The sequence below is a fragment of the Onychostruthus taczanowskii genome, unplaced genomic scaffold, assembly GCF_017590055.1.
Source record: "Onychostruthus taczanowskii isolate IOZ18803 unplaced genomic scaffold, ASM1759005v1 scaffold44, whole genome shotgun sequence".
NCBI lineage: Eukaryota > Metazoa > Chordata > Aves > Passeriformes > Passeridae > Onychostruthus > Onychostruthus taczanowskii.
Genome location: NW_024501903.1, coordinates 2,149,561 through 2,173,274, shown reverse-complemented (window position 1 = coordinate 2,173,274; position 23,714 = coordinate 2,149,561). Strand labels below are relative to the sequence as shown.

General features: G+C 43.6%; 1 protein-coding gene across 1 annotated transcript in view; it reads left to right on the top strand.

Moving 5' to 3' along the window:
* Positions 1-834: 834 nt before the first annotated feature.
* Positions 835-23,714, top strand: part of NARS2 (asparaginyl-tRNA synthetase 2, mitochondrial) — a 48,619-nt gene continuing 25,739 nt past the window's right edge. The window contains exons 1-6 of the mRNA XM_041414071.1: positions 835-1,041; positions 4,060-4,169; positions 4,544-4,664; positions 5,329-5,469; positions 8,593-8,673; positions 16,295-16,395. Of these exons, the coding sequence (XP_041270005.1) occupies positions 919-1,041; positions 4,060-4,169; positions 4,544-4,664; positions 5,329-5,469; positions 8,593-8,673; positions 16,295-16,395 (677 nt within the window). The 5' untranslated portion in view covers positions 835-918. The remainder of the gene's footprint in view (positions 1,042-4,059; positions 4,170-4,543; positions 4,665-5,328; positions 5,470-8,592; positions 8,674-16,294; positions 16,396-23,714) is intronic.

Genomic DNA, 23,714 nt, shown 5'->3' with positions numbered 1-23,714 from the left:
CGCAGCTCTCTGACCACCTTTGTGGCCTCCTTTGTACTCAGTCCAATCGGTGCATATGTTTCTAGTGCTGATGACCCCAGAGCTGGATGCTCCAGGTGGGGTCTCACAGGAATAGGGGGCAGGATCTCCTCCCTCGCCCTGCTGGCCCCACTGATCTGGAATGCAGCCCAGGATATAATTGGCTTTCTGGGTTGCAAGAGCACATTGCTGGGTCATGGCCAATTTTAAGCCCACCTCTATTGCCAAGTCATTCCCTGCAGGGCTGGAGACCCTGGTGGCTGCTCCGCACCATCCACCCACAAGAACTGAAAGGACAGAGGGGCATAAACCTCAGAAAGAAACAACAGAAAAGATTTATTCGTCATCAAGGCTTGCAGAGCAGACCCAAGTCCTGGGCCTCTTATCAGGAAAAGCGAGGAATGTCGAGGGGCATGAGAGAGTCAATGGTCCCTGGGAGAAGCCCGGGAGGACGGGAGAGTGGCTGAAGCTCCCCGAGAACGACAGCACGCCACCCCCAGACTGCGCTGCCGCTGAGGTGGCCCCAGAGATCAGCAGGATCCCCTACCCCGGCCACGGGGATCCCTTGTGTCCCAAAACGAGATCCCCCTCGTGGCCGCTGAGCACCCTTCCCCCTTCTCGCGGGGATCAAATTCCCAGGTCCCGCTAGGAGCCGACACCCCACAGGAAGAACTACATTTCCCAGGGCCGCTTGCGCCCGGGCGGCGGAATAGGTGGGTTGAGTCGCGCATTCTGTTCCGATTGGCCGGCCGGGGGCAGTCGGGGCGGCCATTGGTTGGGCCGGCGGTCACGTGGGGCGGCGGGAGGCGAGCGGACTCACGTGGGCCCGTGCGGGAGCGGACCGGGAGCGGAGCGGGAACCGGGAGTCGGGAACCGGGTGCGGGCCCGCCGGGCCTCGCCATGCTGGGCGCCCGGGGCGGGTGGCGAGCCCTGCGCCGCTGCGCCTCCCTGCCGCGGGCCGTGCGGCTGCGGGTGCGTGAGGCGCTGGGGGCGCGGCAGCCGGCGGACGCGGTCAGAGTGCAGGTGCGTGCCCGCGGCCCGAGCCCAGCGCTGGGCCCGCAGGGGCGCGGCGCACGGCCGTGCCTCGGCGAGGGAAACCGGAGCCCTGCAGAGCGTTCTGCTGAGCTCCCGGGGCCGCTGTGCCGTCGTGCCCAGGCGCTGCGAGTGTTGCCCCGCTGTGCGTGCTCGGTTCGCCGCTGTCGCCGGCAGCGAAGCCTCGGGGTGGCTGGACACGGGCGGAGCAGCGCTGCCGCTGTGATGGGCTGTAGTGAGTGCGCTCTCCGCCACCGCGGCTTCATCGCCGGCTCTGTCCCGGAGAGCGAGCCATCGCCCGTGTGCTGCTGGCTTTAAAGCTTTTTCAAAGGGCTTTGCCACTTACACGTGTCCAGGTTTAGAGCCGTGTCAGTAGAACCATCGGTAACACTTCCACTGACGTTTGTGTTTGGCTCCTCTTGTGAGCCAAGCTAGCCTGGAATTAATGCTCTGTTAATTTATAGCCCATTTTAGGCATGGAGCACTTTTCCTTGGCATGGGATTGTTCCCCTTTATTGTGGTGTTTCCAGCTGGCAGAACGGTGGTTGCACACACAGAGTCCCTGCTTCGATGCAGAGCTGTGCACTTGTCAGTATTTCTGGATGAATATGAAAAAGACTGGGGTACTTGGTAGCCGTTAAAACTGAAAGAGGATGGATTTCTAAGAAGGAAATTTCTCACTGTGAAGGAGGTGAGGCACTGGCACAGGTTGCCTACAGAAGATGTAGCTGCCCCTTCCCTGGAAGTGTTCAGGGCCAGGATGGGGCTTGGAGCAACCCGGTTTAGTGGAAGGGGTCCCTGCCCGTGGCAGTGGGGTTAGAACTGGATAACCTTTAAATTCCCTTCGAATTCAAGCCTTTTTGTGATTCTACTAACCCAAAAACCAGTTTGTAGCATGCTGGTGTTCCTGCTCACACATAAGTGAAGCCTAATAGGGTAGGAAGAAGATCATCCAGTGTTGGTTCTTTTTGGATGTAGTTTGATTAATAATGCAAGCTAGAATAAATTGATGCTAAAATTTGCAGTACTGTCATTCCTTGCCCTTCCCTGTCCTCCAGACCCTTGCTGCTTTCCTCTTCCCTTTTGCTACCTAAATGTGGGGGTTTTTGTTAAAATGGGCTAGGAATCTGGTCTGGCTTAAATCCAACCTTATCATGGCCAGGTTGTTGGACTGTGCAGTCTAGTTGTTACAGTCAGGATTGTCACTTTTATTATACATTCATTCTGGTGAGGTGTGAAGCGGTCAGAGCATTGCTGCCACAGCCTCTGCTGCTCTAGTACAAGCCTGTGGGTATGCTTTTACTTCCTATTGCAGGATGCAAGACTCCTCTTATTTAATAGATTCCAGAACAGCTTGATGAGGTGGCAAAAAAAGCTCTTGAGAATGTTTCTTCATTCATTTTTTGGTGTGTTTTGTTAAGGATTGTTTGTGGGGAGGGAAACTGAGGAAAAGTATCTGCCATTATGCATTAAACATGCATCCAGTATAACATACATGGTGTGTTCTGGAGATTTCCTGGAATACAGAGGATAAGCACAACAGCTTCAGGCATGTTGCTGTAGGAAACACCTTTTACTTTCACCATAGAAATAAGAGGATGCCCAGATGATCTTGTTTCTTGCGTTAGTTCTTCCTTTGGGTGGAGCACTCTGGAGGGGTGGTTTACCCTGTCTGGCTCACTAGATTCACGTCTTTAAAATCTTCCATGGCCCTTCAATGGAATATGGAAGACATGTTAGACAAGCCTGTGTAATGCTTTACCTGTGTTAGTAGTAATTTTTAAAACTATAACACGCTTTACTTCTGGGGCTGTTTAATTCTTGGTTTGTTCTGTCTGGGTGACAGAAGTAGATGGATTTGCATTGGTTTGTCTGGTTTAAAATCACTGAAGCACTTGCCCAATTTGAAGTCATTGGGACTATTTGGTCCCTTCCAGTTAAGAAAAAGATGAAACTGGCTGGAAAAGAGGTAGTTTGGTTGTTTAATCAGCACCTGTTTTAGTTGTTCTCTACAATATTATTAGAAGATGATCTGCAAGGCCCCCAGCAGATAATTTTGCTTTGAAGGCCAGCTTTGTCTCAACTCTGGTGAGCTAAGGAGCAACTATGGCAGTTTCATTTTGCTTGCTGCCTTGGTACTGACTTAACATTTCCCATAAAAAAATAATTTAAAATGATATGTCATTAACAAACTCAAATTAAGACATTAGCCTGCACTGTACATGGTCAGGTTTCCTGTTTTGCTGTTACAAAGAATTGGGGTATCATTAGTTTTATTCCTTTCATGAAACTGAACAAAGTATTTCTAAATTTTTTTCTGAATAGCATGGGCTGAATGAAGCAGTCTTGGTTTTTGAGATGAAAGGAGAAACATCCAAGGCAATCATTTTTATTTTTGTTTTGCATGAATACGTAGTTTTTAATGTGAATCTGTTCGCTGCAACATTGTTTTAGCAGTCCAGCATTTTAGAGCACGTAAACTGCTAGTGAACAGATTTGAAGATTTGAAACATTGGAACCTTTCTACAAGGATACAACAACAAAACTGATACTGAAAACCATCAGAATGGTCTTGCATGTATTGTAATGAAGAATAGTGCATTACTGGTCTCTCCTGTTTTAGTAAGAAGAGTTTGGAAGGGACTTTACCAATAGGAATATGTATTTTGCTGGAACACTTCATTGCTTTCTTTATTCTTAGCCCCCCAAAGATGCAGGTACATCTTTTTAATCCTTGCTGTTCTCAGGAAGAGACTTTGCCTCAGAAAGATGTCTCTGCCTAAGGATTTGTTTCTCTCTGCTTTGAAGTCAAAAGAAAAACTGATGCTAACTTTTTTTCTCTTTTTGTTTTTATTATCATTATATTTTTGCCTCTAAAGAAACAGTTTTTGATTCCAGTATGAAGCTGAAGTAGGCCTGAAATGGTGTGTCCAGCTCAGCTGGAAGAAGAGCATGAGCACACAGCATTCCTGCCAAAAAATAACAAATCTCTTTTTCTTTTACCTCTAGGGCTGGGTTCGCTCTGTCCGATCCCAGAAGGAAGTTTTGTTCCTGCACATAAATGATGGGAGTTCTCTGGAAAGCCTCCAGGTGGTTGCTGATCCCAGCCTGGAAAAGAGGTAGGTCCGTTTGAAATAACTGGAGAAATACCTGTGCTGAGCAGTGCTTGGAGGGGTCTGCTTAGGCCTCCTTCCCTGTGCCAGGGACTCACCAGCTGTGTTTGTCCCCACCAAGAGCCTCTTCTGATAAAAACCTGTCACTTTTCTCCCCTCTTGTCCGACATTCCTGCCTTGTCCTAAATTCTTCTGTAGTTTTGTGAATCTCTTCCCATTCCCACCTCTGCATTTAATAATTTTTTGTTTCGTCAGTTAAGCTCTATGGCTACAGCATCTCTTGTGATCCTAAGTAATCCAGCTAAATTAACAGGAAACTCTCTTCTGAATGTAGTTGTATCAGCACCTAGTTAAGCTGTTGTTTTTTCTTTGTTTCTTAGAGACCTGACTTTTGGAAGCGCAGTGGAAGTGCAAGGGAAGCTTGTCAAAAGTCCTCATAGGATGCAAAACATGGAGCTGCAAGCTGAAACTATTCATGTGGTGGGACCTTGTGATATTTGGGTATGTCACTATAGCAGGAGGGGTAGGACTGCTGGAAATCTATTCTTGAAGGTCCGAGTATCCATCAAAGCATGCTTGCAACTGTATTTTCTTTGTCTGAGTGGTCCTGCAGACTTTGATTTGTCAGCAGTGTCTGTAGGGTGCATCAAAGGAGAAACATTGGATCACCATGAAAGCTCATTTCTGTGACAGAGCCATTTCTCCATGGAAAATGTGCACAGGCTGACAGTTAAGAGTCCTTCCTTCCCACCCTGAAGCACTTACCTGTGCAGGTGGCTTACCATGAATTGGAGAAACAGTGGAAGTGGCAAGACACTCTAGGTTGTGCAGCTGCAAGAGCCACATCTGCCACAGGCACATTCAGAACCAGCTTGCTGTTGCAGCAGTGAGGTGAACAGCTGGGTTTCAGGGGGGCTCAGCATCCAAAAGGTGGAGTGTTTCAGAATGCTAATACTTCCTCTGATGTTCATGGATCTTGCTCTGCTGTAAGCATTGCAAAATACACAAAATAAGCAGAAAAGATAGGCAAAATCATCTAGTTCTTCTGTACTCTGTGATGATGATTGAGTTTTATTAGGGAGAAATGGGAGTCCATGCAGTTTTATTGCTACTCACAGAATGCCAAGTTCTCATCCTCTTACTTTGATTTCCTTCTTGTTTTCAGTCATTTCCCCTGAAAATGAAGGAGAGGCACCCACTGGAGTACGTCCGGCAGTTCCCTCACCTGCGCTGCAGGAACAACACGCTGGGCGCCCTCCTGCGAATCCGCAGCGAAGCCACTGCAGGCATCCACTCCTTCTTCCAGGTAGTCCCTCCTGTACCGAGCCTCTCCAGTAGAGCACTCCACCCAGGCTGGCTTTATGGGAGCAGGTTAGGAGGGAAGGAGCATGACATCTTGCCTGCAGGGTGTGGATTTTGCACACAGTGGTTTTCTTTCCAGGCCTGAGCCTGGCTGGACCTTGGCCAGACTGTTGCTTATGACCAGGTTAGTGCATCTGTGGCCTGTCAGTGCCTTTCCACCCATTTCCTGTTATTTATCCCTTTCACAGAGTTGCAGTATAATTGCCTGCAAGTGTGTGGTCTGTGGAGCACAACATAATATGAACTTGTTTAACCCATCCTCTGCAGTGACCTTATGGTCCTTGGACAGAAACGTCCTCCCACATGGAAAAATCTGTGATACAGGAACACAGACAAACTGACTCAGAGCATCATGTTATTCTCAGTTCTTGCCTCTTACTGCAATACAAGTCTGTGGGGATGCTGTTGGCTGACATTAGGAGACTCCTGGTCTGATGTATTTGACAATGATGGCTGGGAGCCACCTTGTTTTCTGAATGTGTCACTCTTAAGCTGTGGGCACAGCACAGGCTTTGTGCAGGCAGGGGAGCAGTGAATAGGCTTTGATGCCAAATGTCACATAGAGACCATGTGTGACTAGAAAAAGAAAGGCTCAGGTGTGCTATAGGACTTCCTACCTTTCTTTAAAGCTGTTCCTGTAAATAAACATGTTTTCATTTAGATAAGCTGGCTTTAGATAGAATAGAATCACATTCAGATAATTCTGATGACAAAATTCATACATAATAATTAGTGTGGCCCAAGGAACAGGTTAGAAGTGTTGAGATGAATTTCTGATTCCAGGTTTGCTGGCCTTTGTTGCCTGCAGTGGCAAAGAAGGCCTGCTTGCTCTAAGAACTGTCTGTGTGGAATTGCATGGTATTTGAATGACTTTTGTGGGTTTTGTTGGGGTGGGGCGGTCCTGTGTTAGGTAGAGCTGCTGGTTTCAGGATTGTGCCTGCTCCTAAGACAGGAGGCCGGGTCTGTTGGGAATCAGTCTGCGCCGGTGTCGAGCCACTAGATGGCATTGCCGACAACGGTTTGTGCTTCCCAACCTGGATACCGTGGGCAGCCGAGGTACAAAACCCCCTTATTCAGGCTTTGCTTCTCCAAATCAACTCCTGCTCAGGCTCTGACATTTTACAGTACTCAAGAGCAGAGCTCTGTTAAAAAATAGAATCTATCATCAGTTTAGCAGTAGTAGTTACACTAAAGTTATTTTTAAAGGAATAAGGAAGATTTGGTTCCAGACCTGATATTTACAAATGCTTGTGTGAGAACTCTTCTAGCACCAGGAATGTCTGTGGTTTTATTCCATCTCTAATGGAAGGAAGTCTTAAAATTGCCACTTGCATCATCCTAAGAATATTGCAATTTCCAACTTGACAATGTCAGGACATACCATAGCTACAAAGTATAACTTGAGCATTTTCATTGGGCAAAGCCGTAAGGAGCTTAATGGTGGAAGAAAGTAAGCAGAGCTGTTTGAATACACAAAATTATCAAGACTCTGTAACTTTAAAAACCTCTCTTTTTTAGCCTGTTCATTTTCAGGAATGAATGACTAGTGCCAAGTGCCTTTGGTTTGGATGTTGAAAGCTAAAATGTCCTCTTTAAATCTTCTGAGAATTGTGGTCCATGTGGGATAGGAACGTTGTTCCTAGGCACAGTAAGGTAGTTGTATTGTGAATGGCAAATTCCATTCTGTACATTAAGTTCCAGGTTTGTGAGAGTCAGTAATGCAACTTGAATTATTTTAGAAGCTTTTATAAGAGGAATTATCCAAGAGCTTTTTAGGGGATTCTCTTATTTCAGATCTGTGCAGTTTGCATTACTTTCCAAAGCATGTAAAGGATTTAGGTGAAGTGTGCTTCTTTACAGTAACTGCTACCACTGTATGAGGAATTTAGGCATTTTCAAACATTTCCTGTAGAGCTGGGAGGCCATGTAACCAGCAGGGCTCTGAATATGCAGGGAAATATGTCAAAGGCCTGCATTTTGTACTGGTAGATTGAAACTTCCTTCTCCTGGCAAAGCGAGTAGCTCTGGATCCAAGACTTCCTTCTGTGCAGTAACTGGAACCCAGTGAGGAGCCAAGGTCTTGGCACCTGTAACCAAGGTAGCCTAGAGCTGACTGCAGGGACTTTGCTCCCTCTTGGTTGTGTTACTGTACTCCCACAAAATGCATTGCACGTCCTTATGCGGTTTTTGTTCCAAATTAATTTTAGTTTGATTCTCAGAGTGGGCAGTAAATACTACTCCTGTCTTCCTAGTCTCTTAATGAGCTGGTGATAAGGACCAGGACCTCTCATGTGACTGAATTGTATTATTCTGGTTAAAGCTGTGAAGCTGAGATGTATCCATCCACTGAATATTGGGTTGCAGCTGTTTTAAAAGCCTATGGCTGCACTGCGGAGAAATCCAGAGAATAGGGGCTCTCTTCATTCAGCCTTACTTGTTTCAAAGGCCTCTGCTGGATTTATGAACTATTACATGAATGTGTAATTTTGCAGGTACCTAGAACATGATCAAGCCAGGGTATACTCTCTCTCTTAAAATCAGCTTGACTTCAGTATCTTAGAGGATGCAAGGTAGGACTGACACTTTGTTGGTGGCTGGGTGTTTTTAAGGTCTCTTTCATCCAGTGTATGATTTTTGTCATCCAGCACATTTGATCACTTCTCTTAATGCAGCACACAAAGAGTGTCCTTTGCCTAACCACTGCCTTCCAGAAAGCTGAAAGAAACAAAGTGTTGAGGTCTTAGGGATGAATTGGATTGAAACTGTCCAAAACTATAAAAATTCTGGACCAAGTGAGAAGAAAGGGGAATGATCGTTGCAAAAAAACCTCATAGTAATGACACAAATCTCTTTTGGTTATGAAACCTGGAGGAAAACACACAGGTAGTAAACACAGATTTGTAAATCATGGTAGCATTTAGTTTGTCATCAGTCCCTGTAAGGCAGAAGCTGCCCAAAAGACTACATGTGCTGTCCTGGCTGGGGGCTAATGGCCTAGTTGTGTGTGCTGGTTGATGTCATCCTTCAGGGTGACAGCTCGTTAACTTTGCTGTTCTGTCTGTTCCAGGATAATGGATATGTGCATATTCATACCCCCATCATTACATCCAATGACTGTGAAGGTGCTGGGGAGCTCTTTCAAATTGAGGTAAGTTGGGTTGCATAAGGTTTGTTTCAGTTTGGTTTTTTTTCTCAAAGCAACTCTTGAGTTATTAAAGGTTAGAGGAAATATTTATCTTCATAAACGCTTTTATGTACTGCTGTGATTTTTTTAATATAGCAATCCTTTGTTTCAACTAATAATTTAGACAATTAAACAGATACAGTATCTTTTATTTTATTGCTATTTTTGTACATTAATCAGCACCTTTATATTGATGAAGTTGTTATATCCCTGGTGCTGTGGAAAAATTTACAAAGAATAACAGAGGGAGGTGAAACATCTTAGTAAACAGAATGATGTGATCGTGAGAGCCCGAGAGATGGGATGGGCCATTCAGGACAGACTACTACACTCAAGTATTTCTTAGCTTTGAAAAAAAGAATATAATTAATCATGAGATAATTCCTTTTAAAAAGGTCAGCAATATCTGAAACTCCTTTTCACTAGTGTGCACATACATCTTCCTCCCTACAAGCTACTCCTGTTGTATGTTGAAATTCTCCCCCAGTATTGTCAAGCTTCCCTATTACTTCCCTATTATCAAATTACTGCCACAATCTATCATTATAAGAGTACTTCACATCATGGGTCAGAACCTCCTGTGAAACTGAAACACAGCCATAACCACTAAGATCCCCCCAACAGATTTCTCATGATTCCTGACCCCACAGTCATTAATCATACAGAATTCCACTGCCTTTTATACTTCGGTATCTGAAATTCAGTCTTCTGTATCAAACAGCTTCCATTGCTTCTTATGCATATTGGCTCCAGCTTTCCTGGTGATTCATCTGTGAGCAAAAGAAAAATTGTTGAGGTAGCAGTTACTTGCTGTGGGATCGTTTCTTCCACTCTGTACAGCCTCGTTACAAAAAAAAGCTTCTGTCTACTTGTTCTCCAGGATCTCAAGGTCTAACCTGTGCTACCAGTGATTCCCTTCCAGACCAGTACATGTGGCTCAGCTTTTTGCTTGCTGGGACAATAGGGTTGATTAGCTAAACGAAATTGTTCCTGTTTAATTGAGATGCCTTAATGCTACCCAAGGTTCACTCCAGGCTGTTGCATGCAAATTAAGACGTGAAAACAAGTGACACTTAATGATGGAAACATTATGCAGTTTGCAGCTGTACAGTGTATTGCGTCTTCAGTACAAATTGTATCCACTTGAAAGCTGTAGAGGATGCAGGACTACAGTGTAGGTGGCTGGTAGTGACAGAAGCCCTGATGCAAATGTTGATTGAGGTGCTAAACTGTGAGCTGAAACTTGTATAAACTGGATCTCATCTAAATGCATGGTTCAAGGTGGATATTTTACTCCTCTCCAGTGGGATTGCTGTGGTGCAAATAATACCTGTCTTGGAGAAATGTAACTACAGCTGTGCTTGAAAGGTGTGCACGAAGTACCAAGTCAGACCCCATTAAATGGCCTGTGCCATAAAGGAAGGAATTCACAAACCCACTTGCTGCTGGGAAGAGAGATGTTCTCCTTGATTTCCTGGTTTTTCTTTGATTACAGCTTCATTGTCTGTCTTCATTTAGGACTGAGTTTTGTTTCTGCAAAGCCCTATTCACAACTGGTCCTAGCTAGCAGAGCTCTAAGGCTGCCTGCTATCCTGCCTGGATCATGTCGCTCCACTGGAGCAGTGACACTGTTTTTTGACAGTGAAAACATGGGGAAGATTAAGCCTGCCTTGGGCCGTGTATATGATGCTGTCAGGGACAAAATAAGAGTGACAGAAGGGTGTCAGACATAATAATAAGGGTATGGTGTTTGCAGCAAAGCTCAATCTTGATGTGCTTTTAACCAAACCAACAATCAAGACATTCTTGTCTGCTGTATTCAGTCACTTTTTAAACTAGCCTTTAATTCACTGTTTGAGCAGGACAAGGGAGAATATAAATTCACGTTTCTCTTATATTTGAGGAGGAGCTAAGATTTCTGGTGATGGGAACTGATGAAAACAACCTTCAAATTAAATTCTTCAATGTCAAAAAATATTTAAATCCTGTTCCTTAAGTTTTAAGTCCTATCTTCTAGCTGCAGCCAGAATTGGTGTCCTATTACTCCTGAATTTGTAGTAGTTGCAATACATCTGTTGTTAACAGATTGGGTGTTTCTGCTTTTTGGGTTTGTTTCTTTTTGGTTTTTTTAGCTCCCTTGGGCACTGTATAGAGCTAGTCTCACCAGTTTAGCTGACCTGCTGCAGGTGGAGTAAGTCGAAAACTTTAGTTGAATAGCCTTTAGGACTCAAGTAGAGGCTGCTTTTGTACCCACTGTGAACTATTGCCTTTAAATAGCTGTTTTCTCTTACTAGCACAGATTTAATCCTCTGACTAACATCTGATGGCTTCTCAGACCTGTGCAGTCTTTTGAAGTGAGGAGAGTAGGAATATGCTTTTACATGTGAGTTGAAGAAATGGGGGAAAATGTATCTCAAGTTAGAATGAAAAGGCTTTTTGAAATGTGGTCTTTGATTCCCAAAACTCTTAATCCTGTAGGATTTGTGTTTGTTTATGTGTTCAGCTTCCTCATTATCTTTGTTTGGTTTTGGATGTACTGATTAGTCTGTACATAGCTTTGGTTGGGATGCTCTCATATTAAACTTGGGATGGGGGTGAATCCATATTCCCTCTCCGCTGGGCAAATCAACCAAATGCTTTTAAATGAAGTACTGTAATGGTGAAAAGAGTGCAGTAAGCAGAGGACATTTTAAAGAATAAATAAGTCACGAGATGGTAACAACTCCAGAGGAAACTTCTCCATCTGAAAAGTGTAGGTTTGAGGAGAAACTACCAGAAGTGTGAAGATGACTAGGCAGACCCTAACTCACATCAACAACACCATCTTGTGGCTTTCTGCACTGTTGACTGTATCTTTCTGAGTAGGGAGCATGTAGGGAAGCAAGCATCCTGTTAGTGCTTCTTTCTTTAAAGTAAATATATTGAAAATACTAGACGATCTTTGACTGTTGGAAGCAGTGTTTTAGTATCATCCAAAGCAGATCAGCAGGGGCAGATAACCCTTTTTCTATTTTAATCTGAAAATAATTCCCCTATACCAGCAGTTTTAACACCTACACCTCAGCACAAATTCTCTCCTTGTTTTTTTTTTTTTTTTTTTTTTTTGGGGGGGGGGGGCAGGTTTGGTGGGTTTGGTGTCTTTGGTTTTTATTTTTGTTTTTTCTGGGGTTTTTTGGGGTTTTTGTTTTTTTTTTTTTTTTTTGTTTTGTTTTGTTTTGTTGCTTATTTTTCTCTTTTATTTCTTCTGAAGTCCAGAATTCTTAGCAGCTTTTTATTTTGTAAGAAACTTTACCCAGTCCTCTTCTGTGGCCATGTCCTGAGAAACTTGCCATACTTTTGTCCTTGTGACCCAGCCGCATGTCTGTTCCCTACTATTTTCAGTAGCCTCCCACTCTGTCTGCAGTGTTGAAGACTCCCTGTTTTCTGAGTCTATTGCTCTCTTTTCCACTTTGCTGTCTGGAACATTTTCTTTGTATGGCTGCTCTCAGCTGCTGTGGAGAAGGTGGAGGCTTCTCAGTGCTCTGTAAGAGCCTGTCTGGACCAGGACATTCCAGCTGGTTCGGTGTGGGTCTCCACAGCCACTTTCCCTGTTGCCCAGCTGCAGCCTTTTAAGGGAATTCAGTATGCAGTGAGTTCCAAAGTATAACAGCTGTATCATGCATTCACAGCTCCTTAAAGGAGCTCTCGCATGCAGTTTTTATTGCCTGTGGCCGTATTCCTTCCTGGGACCACTCTCTACCTGTAAGGAGTGCTGCACTCTCCCTGTCAGCTCCAGCAGAGGTAAGATGTGCTCTTTGTGAGGCTTGTCTCTTCCCATGCACACCTCATGGCTCCTGGCTGAACTCAGGGTCTGGATCAGGCCAGTTCATTACTTGAGAGGGTATTTAACTGTAAACCTGAAGAACTGTCTAGGTACAGTTCTTCTCTAAAATGCATCTGGAGATTGCACGGTGTTGGGCTTTTGGGGTTTTTTTGCCCTCACTCAAAGGAGTGAATGTCAAAGTTTTTAGGTTCTTGATGGTGCAAGTTTATGGCTGTGCCAGCTGTGGCACCAGCAATATGTACCTGCTGCTGAAGATACAGAAACTTACTCCTACCATCCCTTTGGTACTACTGAAAAATATCCTTGTCAGCACCGAAGAAAGCTGGGATCTGCTGGGGAGGATCACAGTGAAACACAACAGTGTTAGTGTCTGTAAGGTGCTTTCCCTTTTAGAGATGTGTGACAGTCTGGGAGGCAGCCAGTTCCTGAGAGACTGGTACTTCACAGAACTGCTTGGCAGCAATCAGGTAAGCTGGACCTGAGCTGAGGGACGGCTGGCTTTTTCATGTTCTAGCTCTCCCAGTTTCTCCTCATTTCAACCTGATTCATATCTGCCTGTCCAGTCCATATTTATAAGATGTTATGCATTCCAGTACGTATTTATGAGATGTGTGTCTCAGCAGAGCCAGCTGCTATTGCTCAGTGCAAGTCCAGCTGGTCAGAATTAGGACTGGAATTGCAAGGAGGACTTCTTAGAAGCTTGGAATTTTGCAGAGGTTGTCTAAAAAGGAGAATCCAATCATGTTTATAATGGGGTGTCACAGAGGGCAAATCTGGATTAAAGATGTGTTTCTGGGAAGCTGCAGCAGCATGGTGGTGTGGGCCTGGGCTAGAGCTGCAGCAATGATTTCTGTGAGCTTTTTCAAGTCTTCTCTGATCCCTCCATGCTTTTGGCTTGCATGGAGTGTAAGACAGAATCAAACAGTTTGTACTCTCCTGAAGCTAATTGCCTCAAGGAGAAGTTAATACAAGACTGACATCAAAGGGAATAATTTTAAATTAAATCATTAGACATTTGAGGAGATGGAGAACAAAACAGGTACTAAATCCAGTTGTTCTTGTATTTAGAATGAGAATAAAAAGCCTTTGAAGTTGACGTCAAATACTAGCATGTTTGTAGCACATTCACTCTGAGACACCAAGATCTTTCATACAGATTCTCTCTCCGTTTTCCCCCATTGCAATTTGGGTAGTTTTTCACTCTGGGATGGAAAGAGCTTGAAAGGAAACCCATAATCCCCCTCCTAATCTTTTATCAAGTCCGTGTTTTGGGGTTGGGAATTGGGAAAAGCGTCCATCTAATTGAAGTAAAAGCACCACTGTGTTGTTGCTTCATTTTGCTAGTCATGGACATGAACACCAGCCTCACCCAGTGTCAGCAGTGAAGGCATAAGTGTCCCCTACCATTTATTTGTTTGTCTTGTACCAGTGGCTGTGGTTTCATATAATAAAGAAGCCATCTTGATCTAAAAGGCTGAGCATAAATCTGGGGCACAGGCACTTGGGAATATTGGCCTGTGTACAGTGGAAGAGTCACCTCCAGTGGATTAGCTGATACTTGTACCTGTGAAATGTGCAGCTGCTAATTATGGAATCTCCTCTTGCTGAAGGTGTCCCTTCTGAACAAAAAAGGGAGGCCTTAACTTTTCTATGCAGGAAAAATTATTCTGCTGTGTGGTACCCATTGTACTGAATGAATATTGTGCCTTAGGATGAGAAAGAGCAAGTGGGGAGGGCAGGTGATCAGATGGTGATGGGGCAGTAAAATTTAATCTAAACATTGCCGTGTTTACTCTTCACCTTCTGTCAAAAGCCATTCAGGAGCTGCTCACAATGCAGCATACATCTTGGGATCTCTTAGTAACATCTCAAAAAGACTGCAGGTTTTCAGGAGCCCAGTTGAGTTGTAGATTGTCTGACTTTGTCTAGTCACTTACTATTTTCCTTATGCGTCTCTGAGATCACATATGATTTGGAGAATGGAAAATGACACAAAGTCATTATAAATAAACCAGGCCCCAGCTCCTGGAGACAGCTGTATCCTGTTTGTGGATTTGGGGGGAAGCATTGGGATTTTGGACTGATTTCTTGTTCTTTTCTTGCTTCCAGTTTGTCTCTTTGTCATTGTTTAGAAGTTGCATCCTACAGGATTAGGTGGGATTTTTCACTGGTGAAACAAGGAATGTCTGAACTAAGCTTGCAGGAAAAGAGAAACCAGAAACCATGGCTCTTCTCTTTAGTCTTCTGGCCATGGTTCTGCAGTATGTGAATGTTTCATGTTTATTAATATCTTTATTGTTTTTGAGCAAATACTCTGGGTTTATTTGATGAAAACAGTGGGGACCTGCTTCTGCATCCTCGGAGTTTGGTGTTTGGTTTTTTTAGAACCACAAAACCTCTGAAACAAAGGAAGCAGTCCTGAGGTTAGAGCCACAATTTGTCATATTTTCATTGATCTCTGTGGAACAAGGCAAGCTTGCTCTTTTCTTCAGTGTGATGCTGTGAAGAGATAAAACTGCCTTGTGATCTGAGGTTTTTGGAAGCCACTGTTTTATCTTTGTGATGAGCAGCAAAGCTTTTTGAGAACAAAAGCAACACCTTCAAGCTCATAGAGAAAAATGGCAGGTTGTAGGCTATCAAAGGCTGGCAGACAAGGCTCCCCGTGACAGAGCAAGTTGGGGAGTGGGGTGGCTGGAGGCAGTGGCATACTTAGCTGAACTAGCAACACTTAGCATGACTCCTAGGAGCTGCCTTGGGTATTTCAAACTTATTTCAGAAGTTGGAAGTGAACGTAGATCAGCCAGATCTCAGATTAGCTTTGAAGTTTCATTCTGTTTTTCTCCTGAACCTTTGTCTCCTACAAAGTTTAGGGATGACATTGAAATATACAAGATGTTGAAACACAATATCATCTATCTTCATGTTTCTTTAAAAGTCACTGAGTTGTGACCTCTAGAGATCATCTAATCCATCTCGCTGTGCTCAAACAGGGTCAGCTGGAATAAGTTGTCCAGTACTCTGCTGCTGAGATTTTTATATCTCCCCAGATGGGGACTTTACAGCCTCTCTGGACAACCTGTTCTAGTGCTTGACTTTATCCACAGTAAATATTAAAGGTTATTCTTGTTTTCAGATGAATTTTTGTGTGTCTTTTTTAAAATCTGTGCCTGTTGTCTCTTGGGACTTTTTTTCTTTTGAGGTTTTTCATAATGGAGCACTGAACTCGTTAAATTTTCTATTACTCGTAGATTTTGATGTGTAAAATATCTGATGACGTGAAAAAAGCATGCAAAAGCTGAAATGAAACATAGTTTATTTTTCACTGCCTATATAATATGTAAGCTGTGATGTCTCTGAATTAATATTGTTTCAGTTGAGATATTTTTGAAGACTGAATAAAAAATCTTAAGAGGATATTGCATTGCCTTTTTTTTAATTTTTATTACTGTTTGTCTTTTTCCAGTGGAAACACATTCATTTCCCTGTGAAAAGAAAATAACACTGTGTTTAAAGTTTTTTCTGAAAGTCAGTGGGACTGACGCAGAAAACACTCCTCCATTTTTCCATCAGGCTTGAAATTGAATTTTGAAGGCAATGCTATATGAAGCTTCAAACTACAAATTATAGAGAATCTTCTCTTCCTCCTCTCTGTTCATCTTGGTAGGAAAGTGACAATTGATGCTTTGAAAAGAGGGAAAATAAGCCGGGTGCTGTGCTTTTTATTTAAACACCAATGGTCTGACTTGTTCCTCATTGTTACAGACACCAAGAGAGACAAAGGAGTCTGTGGAAAAGACCCATTTCTTCAATGTGCCTACCTTCCTGACAGTTTCTGGACAGCTCCATTTGGAAGTAATGGCAGGGTGAGCAAAATAAGAAGTTTCCATCTTTGTCTGTGGGATATTTCCAACTGGTAATTTTGTTATCCATTAAATATCTGCCAGGGTTATCTGCCAGAAATGGACTGAGTGGCAGTGGCTGGATGATGGGTGCTTAGAGGCCAGCCTAGACAGAGGGCTGGAGCACCTCTTGTGTGGACACAGGCTGAGAGAGCTGGGATTGTTTAGCTTGGGGAAGAGAAGGCTCCAGGGAGACCTTAGAGCCCCTTCCAGTATTTAAGGGGCTACAAGAGAATTGAGGAGAGGCTTTGGACAAGGGCATGGAGTGCCAGGGCAAGGGGGAATGACTTCAGATTGAAAGAGGAAAGGTTGGAATTAGATATTAGGAAGAAATTCTTTACTTGAGGGTGGTGGGGCACTGGCACAGGTTTACCAGAGAAACTTGAACACATCCAGGAATGGATGCCCCATCCCTGGATGTGTTCAAGGCCAGGTTGGGTGAGGCTCTGAGCAACCTGGGGTGGTGGAAGGGGTCCCTGCCTGTGGCCAGGGAGTTAGAACAACATTGTCTTTGGGGTCACTTCCAAAATCATCCAGTGATTGTATACTCTGGAGGGTCTCACAGCATCTAGAGAGCTAATGCTGTGTGATGTATCAGTGCAGTGCTTTTGCATCTGGAAGAGCTTCATTTATTTTTGAAGTCTGAAGGGATTCAATACCACTTGAGCTGCAAGCCTCAAAAACTCAGTGTACTTAAATAAAATAAAAATAAAAGGAGCAGGTTCCCACAACAGCTATGCTCCATTATGAATAAACACATCTAAATTTAGATGGCCCTAGATTCATTCAAAATGTCTGTAAGAACAACACACCACTGTAAAATAGGAACATGAAGCTGTAATGTAATGCATGCTGAAGAGTATTGATTTTTTTATTTATCCATCCTTTGAGAGCAAGGTGCATCTGAGTGATATCAATGGAAAAAGTATTTACCAGACAAGTAATCTGTTAAGTTTAGCTTTATCTTAGAGCAGGCTGTGTACTATTTAAGAGGTACAGCCTGATGTAATAGAGTGAGATTGTATTTCAGGTTGATCATTAGCATCCTCGTTTTTTCTTTAGACTTACTGGAATTGTGGAATTACGTCTTTCAGTAAAGGACACAACATATACAAACTCATGCCACCCCATCCAGGGACCAAAATCTCCCCCTCTTCAGTTAAACAAACCTCTTCCTCATTAACTTTCCCCAGCTAATATCTGAGATGACACCAGCACCACATGAGAAGCACCCTGTCTATCAAGAACGTCTAGCCTGAGTATTTCAGGATATCGCTGACATTGAGCTGGTCTGAGAAGGGACCATGTTACTCAGGGAGAACAAACCAGGCAGACAAGAGATTTCTGAAAAAAATTATATGTTTTGATTTGTATGCAAAAATTGCCCTTTGAACAGTGTCAGTGCAGCTATTTATCAGCAGCCAATAAACTGTGCTACAGTGATTACATAAAAAACTCCAGCACTGATTCTCAACATTGCATATGAGGCATGGACAGCAAATACTGTTAGAAATACGGGTCAGAACTCCCAGATGAAAAGGCCAATCTTTAAAGTTCACGTTTTCCAAAGCTAGGATTTTATCCCTCCCATTTTCAGAAGATTTCCACTCCACAGTAACCGATCACTTTAAAATTTTTTAAAGTCACCATAAGTTCATGATGAAACCCCCACCTTGGTACATGGCAAACAACTGCAGTGCTACCTGCCTGAGATCTGGTCTCTGACAGGCTCTATCAGCAGTCCAGCTGGCCAGCAGTGATTTGGCTGAAGTACCATGTCTGAGAGGAATCCACATTGCAAGGGCTCAGAAAAATGTGCCTTCAGATAAGGATTGTTGTGCTGATTTCATGCCAGCTACTCAATGTACTAATTTAGTTAATTTATTGGGAAAATTCAGTGCTGATGAAGACCAAACCCATTATGAAAGAGAACTCTCTCTTTGACAGGCTTGACACTTTCACCCTTAGTCTTAGAGTAGTAAAAAGTGAGTTTTCCACCTCCAAAATGGAAATATTCTGGTCTTGCAATAAACAAATCAGGTAAAACAGTAAAGATTTATCTGTTTTGGATTTGATTCCATGAAATTTATCCTTTGTTTTAGCCAGACTAAATTCTTCATGTCTAAAATTATCTTGTCTTCAAAAATTACTTTAGCTTAAATATAATGTTGAGTGTTGCAGTCTTAAGGCTCTCGAGAACACTTTGTTACCAGAAATTTGTGGGAGGAGACTCAGATAGAAATGCTGAGGAGAGCCTTCCCCATCCAGTCTTGACCCATATTCTCTTGTGACTTGTAGGACTTGGGAGAGAGACAGATTCTGCAGAAGTCCATTAGAAAGTAGAGGTGGAGCAGGATAGGTATGAGAGGCAGGTAGGAATTTGTCTTTGGAGAGGTGTATGTAGAAGGGGAGCAGAAGGTCAAGTAGGCAGTCCTGTAATTTTGAGGTTAGCTTTTAGCTTTACAGAGCTCATGAACAACCTCCAAGCTGTGGTTGGAAAAGGCTGGAAAGGGAGGTATGGAGAAGACTTACCTGATGAGTCTGGGATCACATCTTCTGTGTCCTTGCAGAGAGTTTATCTGCAGACCACAGGGAATCACCTGGATGCCCATGTTTGTGCGTTGTCCAGGGCTCAGGGCTCTGTTTCGTGGCAGTGTTGCTTGGGATGCTATTCCTGATCACAGGAGAGAGCAGTGAGCCATTTATAGTTGGTGAGTTTTTTCTTTGAGGAAGAGTGGGAAGAGAGCTGTTCCTGCGTTTATTGGCCGTCTGCTGCGCTGCGTGTGCTTGTTACTGAAGGCAAGGTCAGAGGAGTTCATCTTGTCTCTCAGCGTGACACGAGTGGCCTACTTGGCACAACTTCTCATTTCACTATGCCTCATCTTAGCAGTGACGGCATCTAGGTTGTCTGCTCAGCGTGTCTGAATCATTGTCAGCTGCTGTAAATCCATGGGCTTTTTAAGGTCTCCAGAAAAGTCTTTATTCAGTAATACAGCTCTCCCCTTCCTTCTCCTCGATCTGTGATGAGTCAGTAGCCAGTGTGTGTGGTACAAGTGTAGGGCTGTCTGTGTCCTGATGTCTGGTTTGAAATGTTGTTGGTTTGCTCTGAAGTCCATGTGGTATTTCCTTGCCCCCTGATCCTCTGGTGAGGACAAAGGCCCCCTTGGGGACCTGAACTGGGCTGGAGGGTCTGTGACAGCTGGAGATGAATCAGAACTATACTGGAGACAGCCAAAGCCATTTGTTGTCAATAAGTACAGCTTGCTGGCTGCAGTAATTTTTTTTTTATTCTGCTTTCCCTCAGGCTGTACCTGCTCCTCTCTTTTCAGCTCCTCTTGTTAATAGTTTGACATCAGTGTTTTTCCCTTGTGCCACATTTCATCCCAGGCCCTGTCTGTTCTGCCTTTTGCTTCATGAGCTTAAATAAAATAGCTTTTCCTAAAACTTCTGGGAGCTATCCCCTCCCTAAATGGCAGAATAAGTTATCTCATCATTCCTTGCCCTCCTTAGCCCTGTTTCTTTTCTCTCTTATCAGACCTTCACTAGGTTTCTCCTCTCTTGTTCATCTCACATTGTGTTGAAGTTCCCTGCAAATGGGTAAGAGGCTGTGGGTCAACCTAACAGCAGCCTGTTAGGACCTGCAAGGAGCTTCTCTGAAGACAGGCCCCTCTTTGCAGTGCTGAATGACAAGAGGACAAGAAGCAGTGGGGATAAGTTGAGAAGAGTGAAGTTCTTAGTAGACATAGGGAGGAAAATAATGGAGAAATTTAGTCAAGCATTGAAAAAGATTGATGAGATTCATCAGAGACGCAGCTAGGTGGAGCCTTGAGCTGCTCTGGCCTTCTTGCTGACCCTGTTTTCAACAGAAGACTGAACCAATGACCTCCTGAGGTCCCTTCCAGCCCAAGTAATTTTCTTCTAAGTTTTTTTCTTGCCTTTGTTCTCATTGTCCTCTCCACCTGTTTTAGGCACAATACCATCTTGATGAATTATCTCTCTAGCTTAATTTCAGTTCAACATCCCCAGGACTTGTTTTTTCCTGCTAACTTAAAATCTCAGCCTTTCATTCAGACTTCTGCCTGCTAACATCTACTTATCAAACTTGGTTTAGATGCAGCATAATTAATCCCTCTCTCCTCAAGCACATCTCCTGGATTGCTAAACCATCATCTATTCTGCTGCTCTTCTGCCTAATCCAGATGTTCTCTGCAATCCTACAACTGGTTTTGCAGGTTGCAGAGAGGATCTAAAAAGCATTTCAGTCATCCAGACTATTTTGGCTGTGTCTGCCTGAGTTTGTAGAGAGCTAAACTCAGTGAATTTGCTGTTGTTTGCAAAAGGTACTAAAATCACCCTGATTTCACTTTTGACATGCCAGTACTTCAGTGTTTTTCAAAGCATGGAGCATGGAGAATGAGAGAGAGCTGTCATTTTGATGTTCAAGAAAACACTGCAGAGCTCAAAAGAGATGTGTTTGAGGCTGCCTTCCATAAAAGAGGCTTCATTCTCAGCAGTCTGGCAACACACGCTCTTAAAATTTGATTCCAAAATGACTTGCTAATGATGACATAGATTACATTGTCTTTAAACAAATATTTGCTCTACACTGTACAATTTTAAATTCTTGTGAATGCAGCTGCAGGAATGATGTCCAGTTGTATAACATTCCTGTTGCTAAGAAGTAACAAAAATAAGTGTAATTATTTATCTTGGATGTCTGAAAAAAAATTTCTGACATTTCTTGCACAACATTTGTTTGAGTCTGAGTCATAATGCAGACTCTTATAATTAGTGCACTAACTTCCATTAATTAGGCTGACACTTAATTGGATCTATAAAAAGCAACCGTGACATGTCTGGTTTTAATCAATTACTGCATACTTCAGTCTGGTTCATGACTGCTGCAGTGATTGTTAATGACTTTGTATTACTGGGAGGCCAAATACATGAACTCTGAAGGTACAACGGTGAGTCTAGAGTTGCTTGGCTAGTTGGAGCTTTACAGTCCACATGGATATCCTGTTGGTCCTTTTTTTCCTCTCCACCTTTTGGGGAGGGTAAGCAGGTAATCTGCTTGCAAGCATGGTGAGTGTGTGCTGAGGTTAGCTGCAGTTCAGCCATGTTCTGGGATCCTCACACATAGGGCTGAATGCAGTCGCTGCAGTCATGGACTGTGTGTTCTTTGTGGTATGTCCTTGCTGTAAAAATCAAGTGCAGGTAGCAAGAGAAGAGCCAGTTTTACGCTCATGTGGTGGAAGGTGTTCTCAGCTGAAATTCTTGGTCCTGCTTTTAAAAGCCAGCTAAGTTGAACCCGTATGTTTCTGTCTTGAATCCAGTGCATAGTCCCTTTTCCTTCTCTGAATACCTCATCGTCCCTATTCCAGTCAGTGGTAGGTGCTGTAGGGTCTGTGGCAGGAGAGCCCAGCATCCACGTGTGTGGGGGGCCTTGCAGCTCCACTTCATCCGTGTGCCCGGACAACGCTGTGAGAGCTGCAGGGGTTTAAGAAGCTGTGGCTTTGTGAGTGACAGTACTGGCTGTCACAACCCTCTGCCCACATGTTCCTGTGCCATAGTAGCCACAGTCATGGTAACTTCTGGAAACTTATTTTGTTTTGTGACTGAGGCAAGCAAGAAGCTTTTGGGCAGCTCAGCTGACCATCAGTGCCAGAACAACACCGTGGCAAACTTAATACCCTACAAGAACCTGCCTTGTGTCCAGGCTGCAGCTCCTGCTTCTCAAGGAGTCTCTGTGCCTCAGGAGATGGCTCCAGGATGAGATGTGAAGTCAGGCAGCTTCATCCCTATTTGCTCCCACAGCTTTCCTTGAAATAGATGCACAAATCCATTAGCACATGCCCTGAAGTTTTTCGATTTGCTGCCATTGTACTGAAGTAGAAAAGAATATAGATACGTGTTGTAGTCAGCTGAAACATGAAACAGCTGCCATTGTACTGAAGTAGAATAGAATATAGATACATGTTGTAGTCAGCTGAAACATGTTTCATTTTATATGGATTTTAGTAATTTTTTGGATACAGTTGCTTACTTTGTTTAGTTACTGTAGAATTTGAGGCTTTGGAGGTTTTAAATAGTTACACCCAAACTTTGGAATGTGGCCTGAACCATGACTCCCTTTGTTCAGTAATGCACCCACTGATGCTTTTTCATGTTGTGATTGATACTTGCAGAGTTCATAAAACCAGTGTTCATCTGAAAAATGAAAAAAAAAATTTAAATTAATTATTCTCTTCTTGGCTGTTATAATACAATTTTTACAGAACATGGTTTTTTTCCACTTTGAAAGGAAAAAGATTTAACCCAGTTGTTCCCTCCCAACATGTTGGTAATGTATTTTAATGCTTTAGAGTAGGAGTCAATGGGATGATTAAGTTTGAAAAACATCTTAGCTACCTGTTTTATTTAAATCTTTGGAACATTTTGTGTCACTCCTTTGTAGACTATCTCTGTTAGCTAGAGCATGGGAAATGATTATTTGAATAAATCCTCAACTACTCTGGTGGCTTTCATCAACCCAGCTTGAGTTTTCAGTGCTAATTGGTCATTTTATTGACTTTAATTAGAAACAATAATATCGAAACTAGGACAAAGCAAGACTCCACTGACTATGAAGTACAACACTGTTGCATAGAAGGGTGGAGGGCCCAGGCTGATGAGGGCTTTGAGCCTGGAGCAGATGACTTGTATGGTTCTCAGTAACTCTTAATGTCCTTTGTCTCAGTTTTCCTGTATTCTCCTGCCATCTGTAGACTAACAATCCAGTGTCTAGCTCTGCTGTGAGGTTTAATAAACAAACTTCTTGGTGCTTCGCCAGATAATTAGGGTATGTGGGTCACCTTGTTTTTAGTTACTTGAGTGTGCCTGGATCATATTCCAGCAGAGGGGGATGACTTGGGAAGGATCCTTGTCCTATCTTCTGTTTTGTGCTGCTGAAGCCGGAGCAGAGGCTGTGGCAAGGGGAGAGCAGGTGCTGGAGCGTGGCAGGAGGGCGCTGTGCACATGCGACCTCGCGGGCATTGTGCATCCCTGCCCTTTGGAAGTGGCAGCGAGAGAAGCTGCTGCATTGCTTCACTCTGACTGGCTGCAGGGGGAAGTTGGCACTTCCCAGTCCCTGTCTGGGAACTTAGACAGCTTTCTTTTTTTTTCAAATTTATGTGTTTATTTTTGGCTGCTTACAAAAGGAAGTACAGTCCCATCTCATCGCAGCATGAGCCGAAACCTCAGCACTCAGCACACCAGCTCTGCTGCCCAGGCCTGAGCCTCAC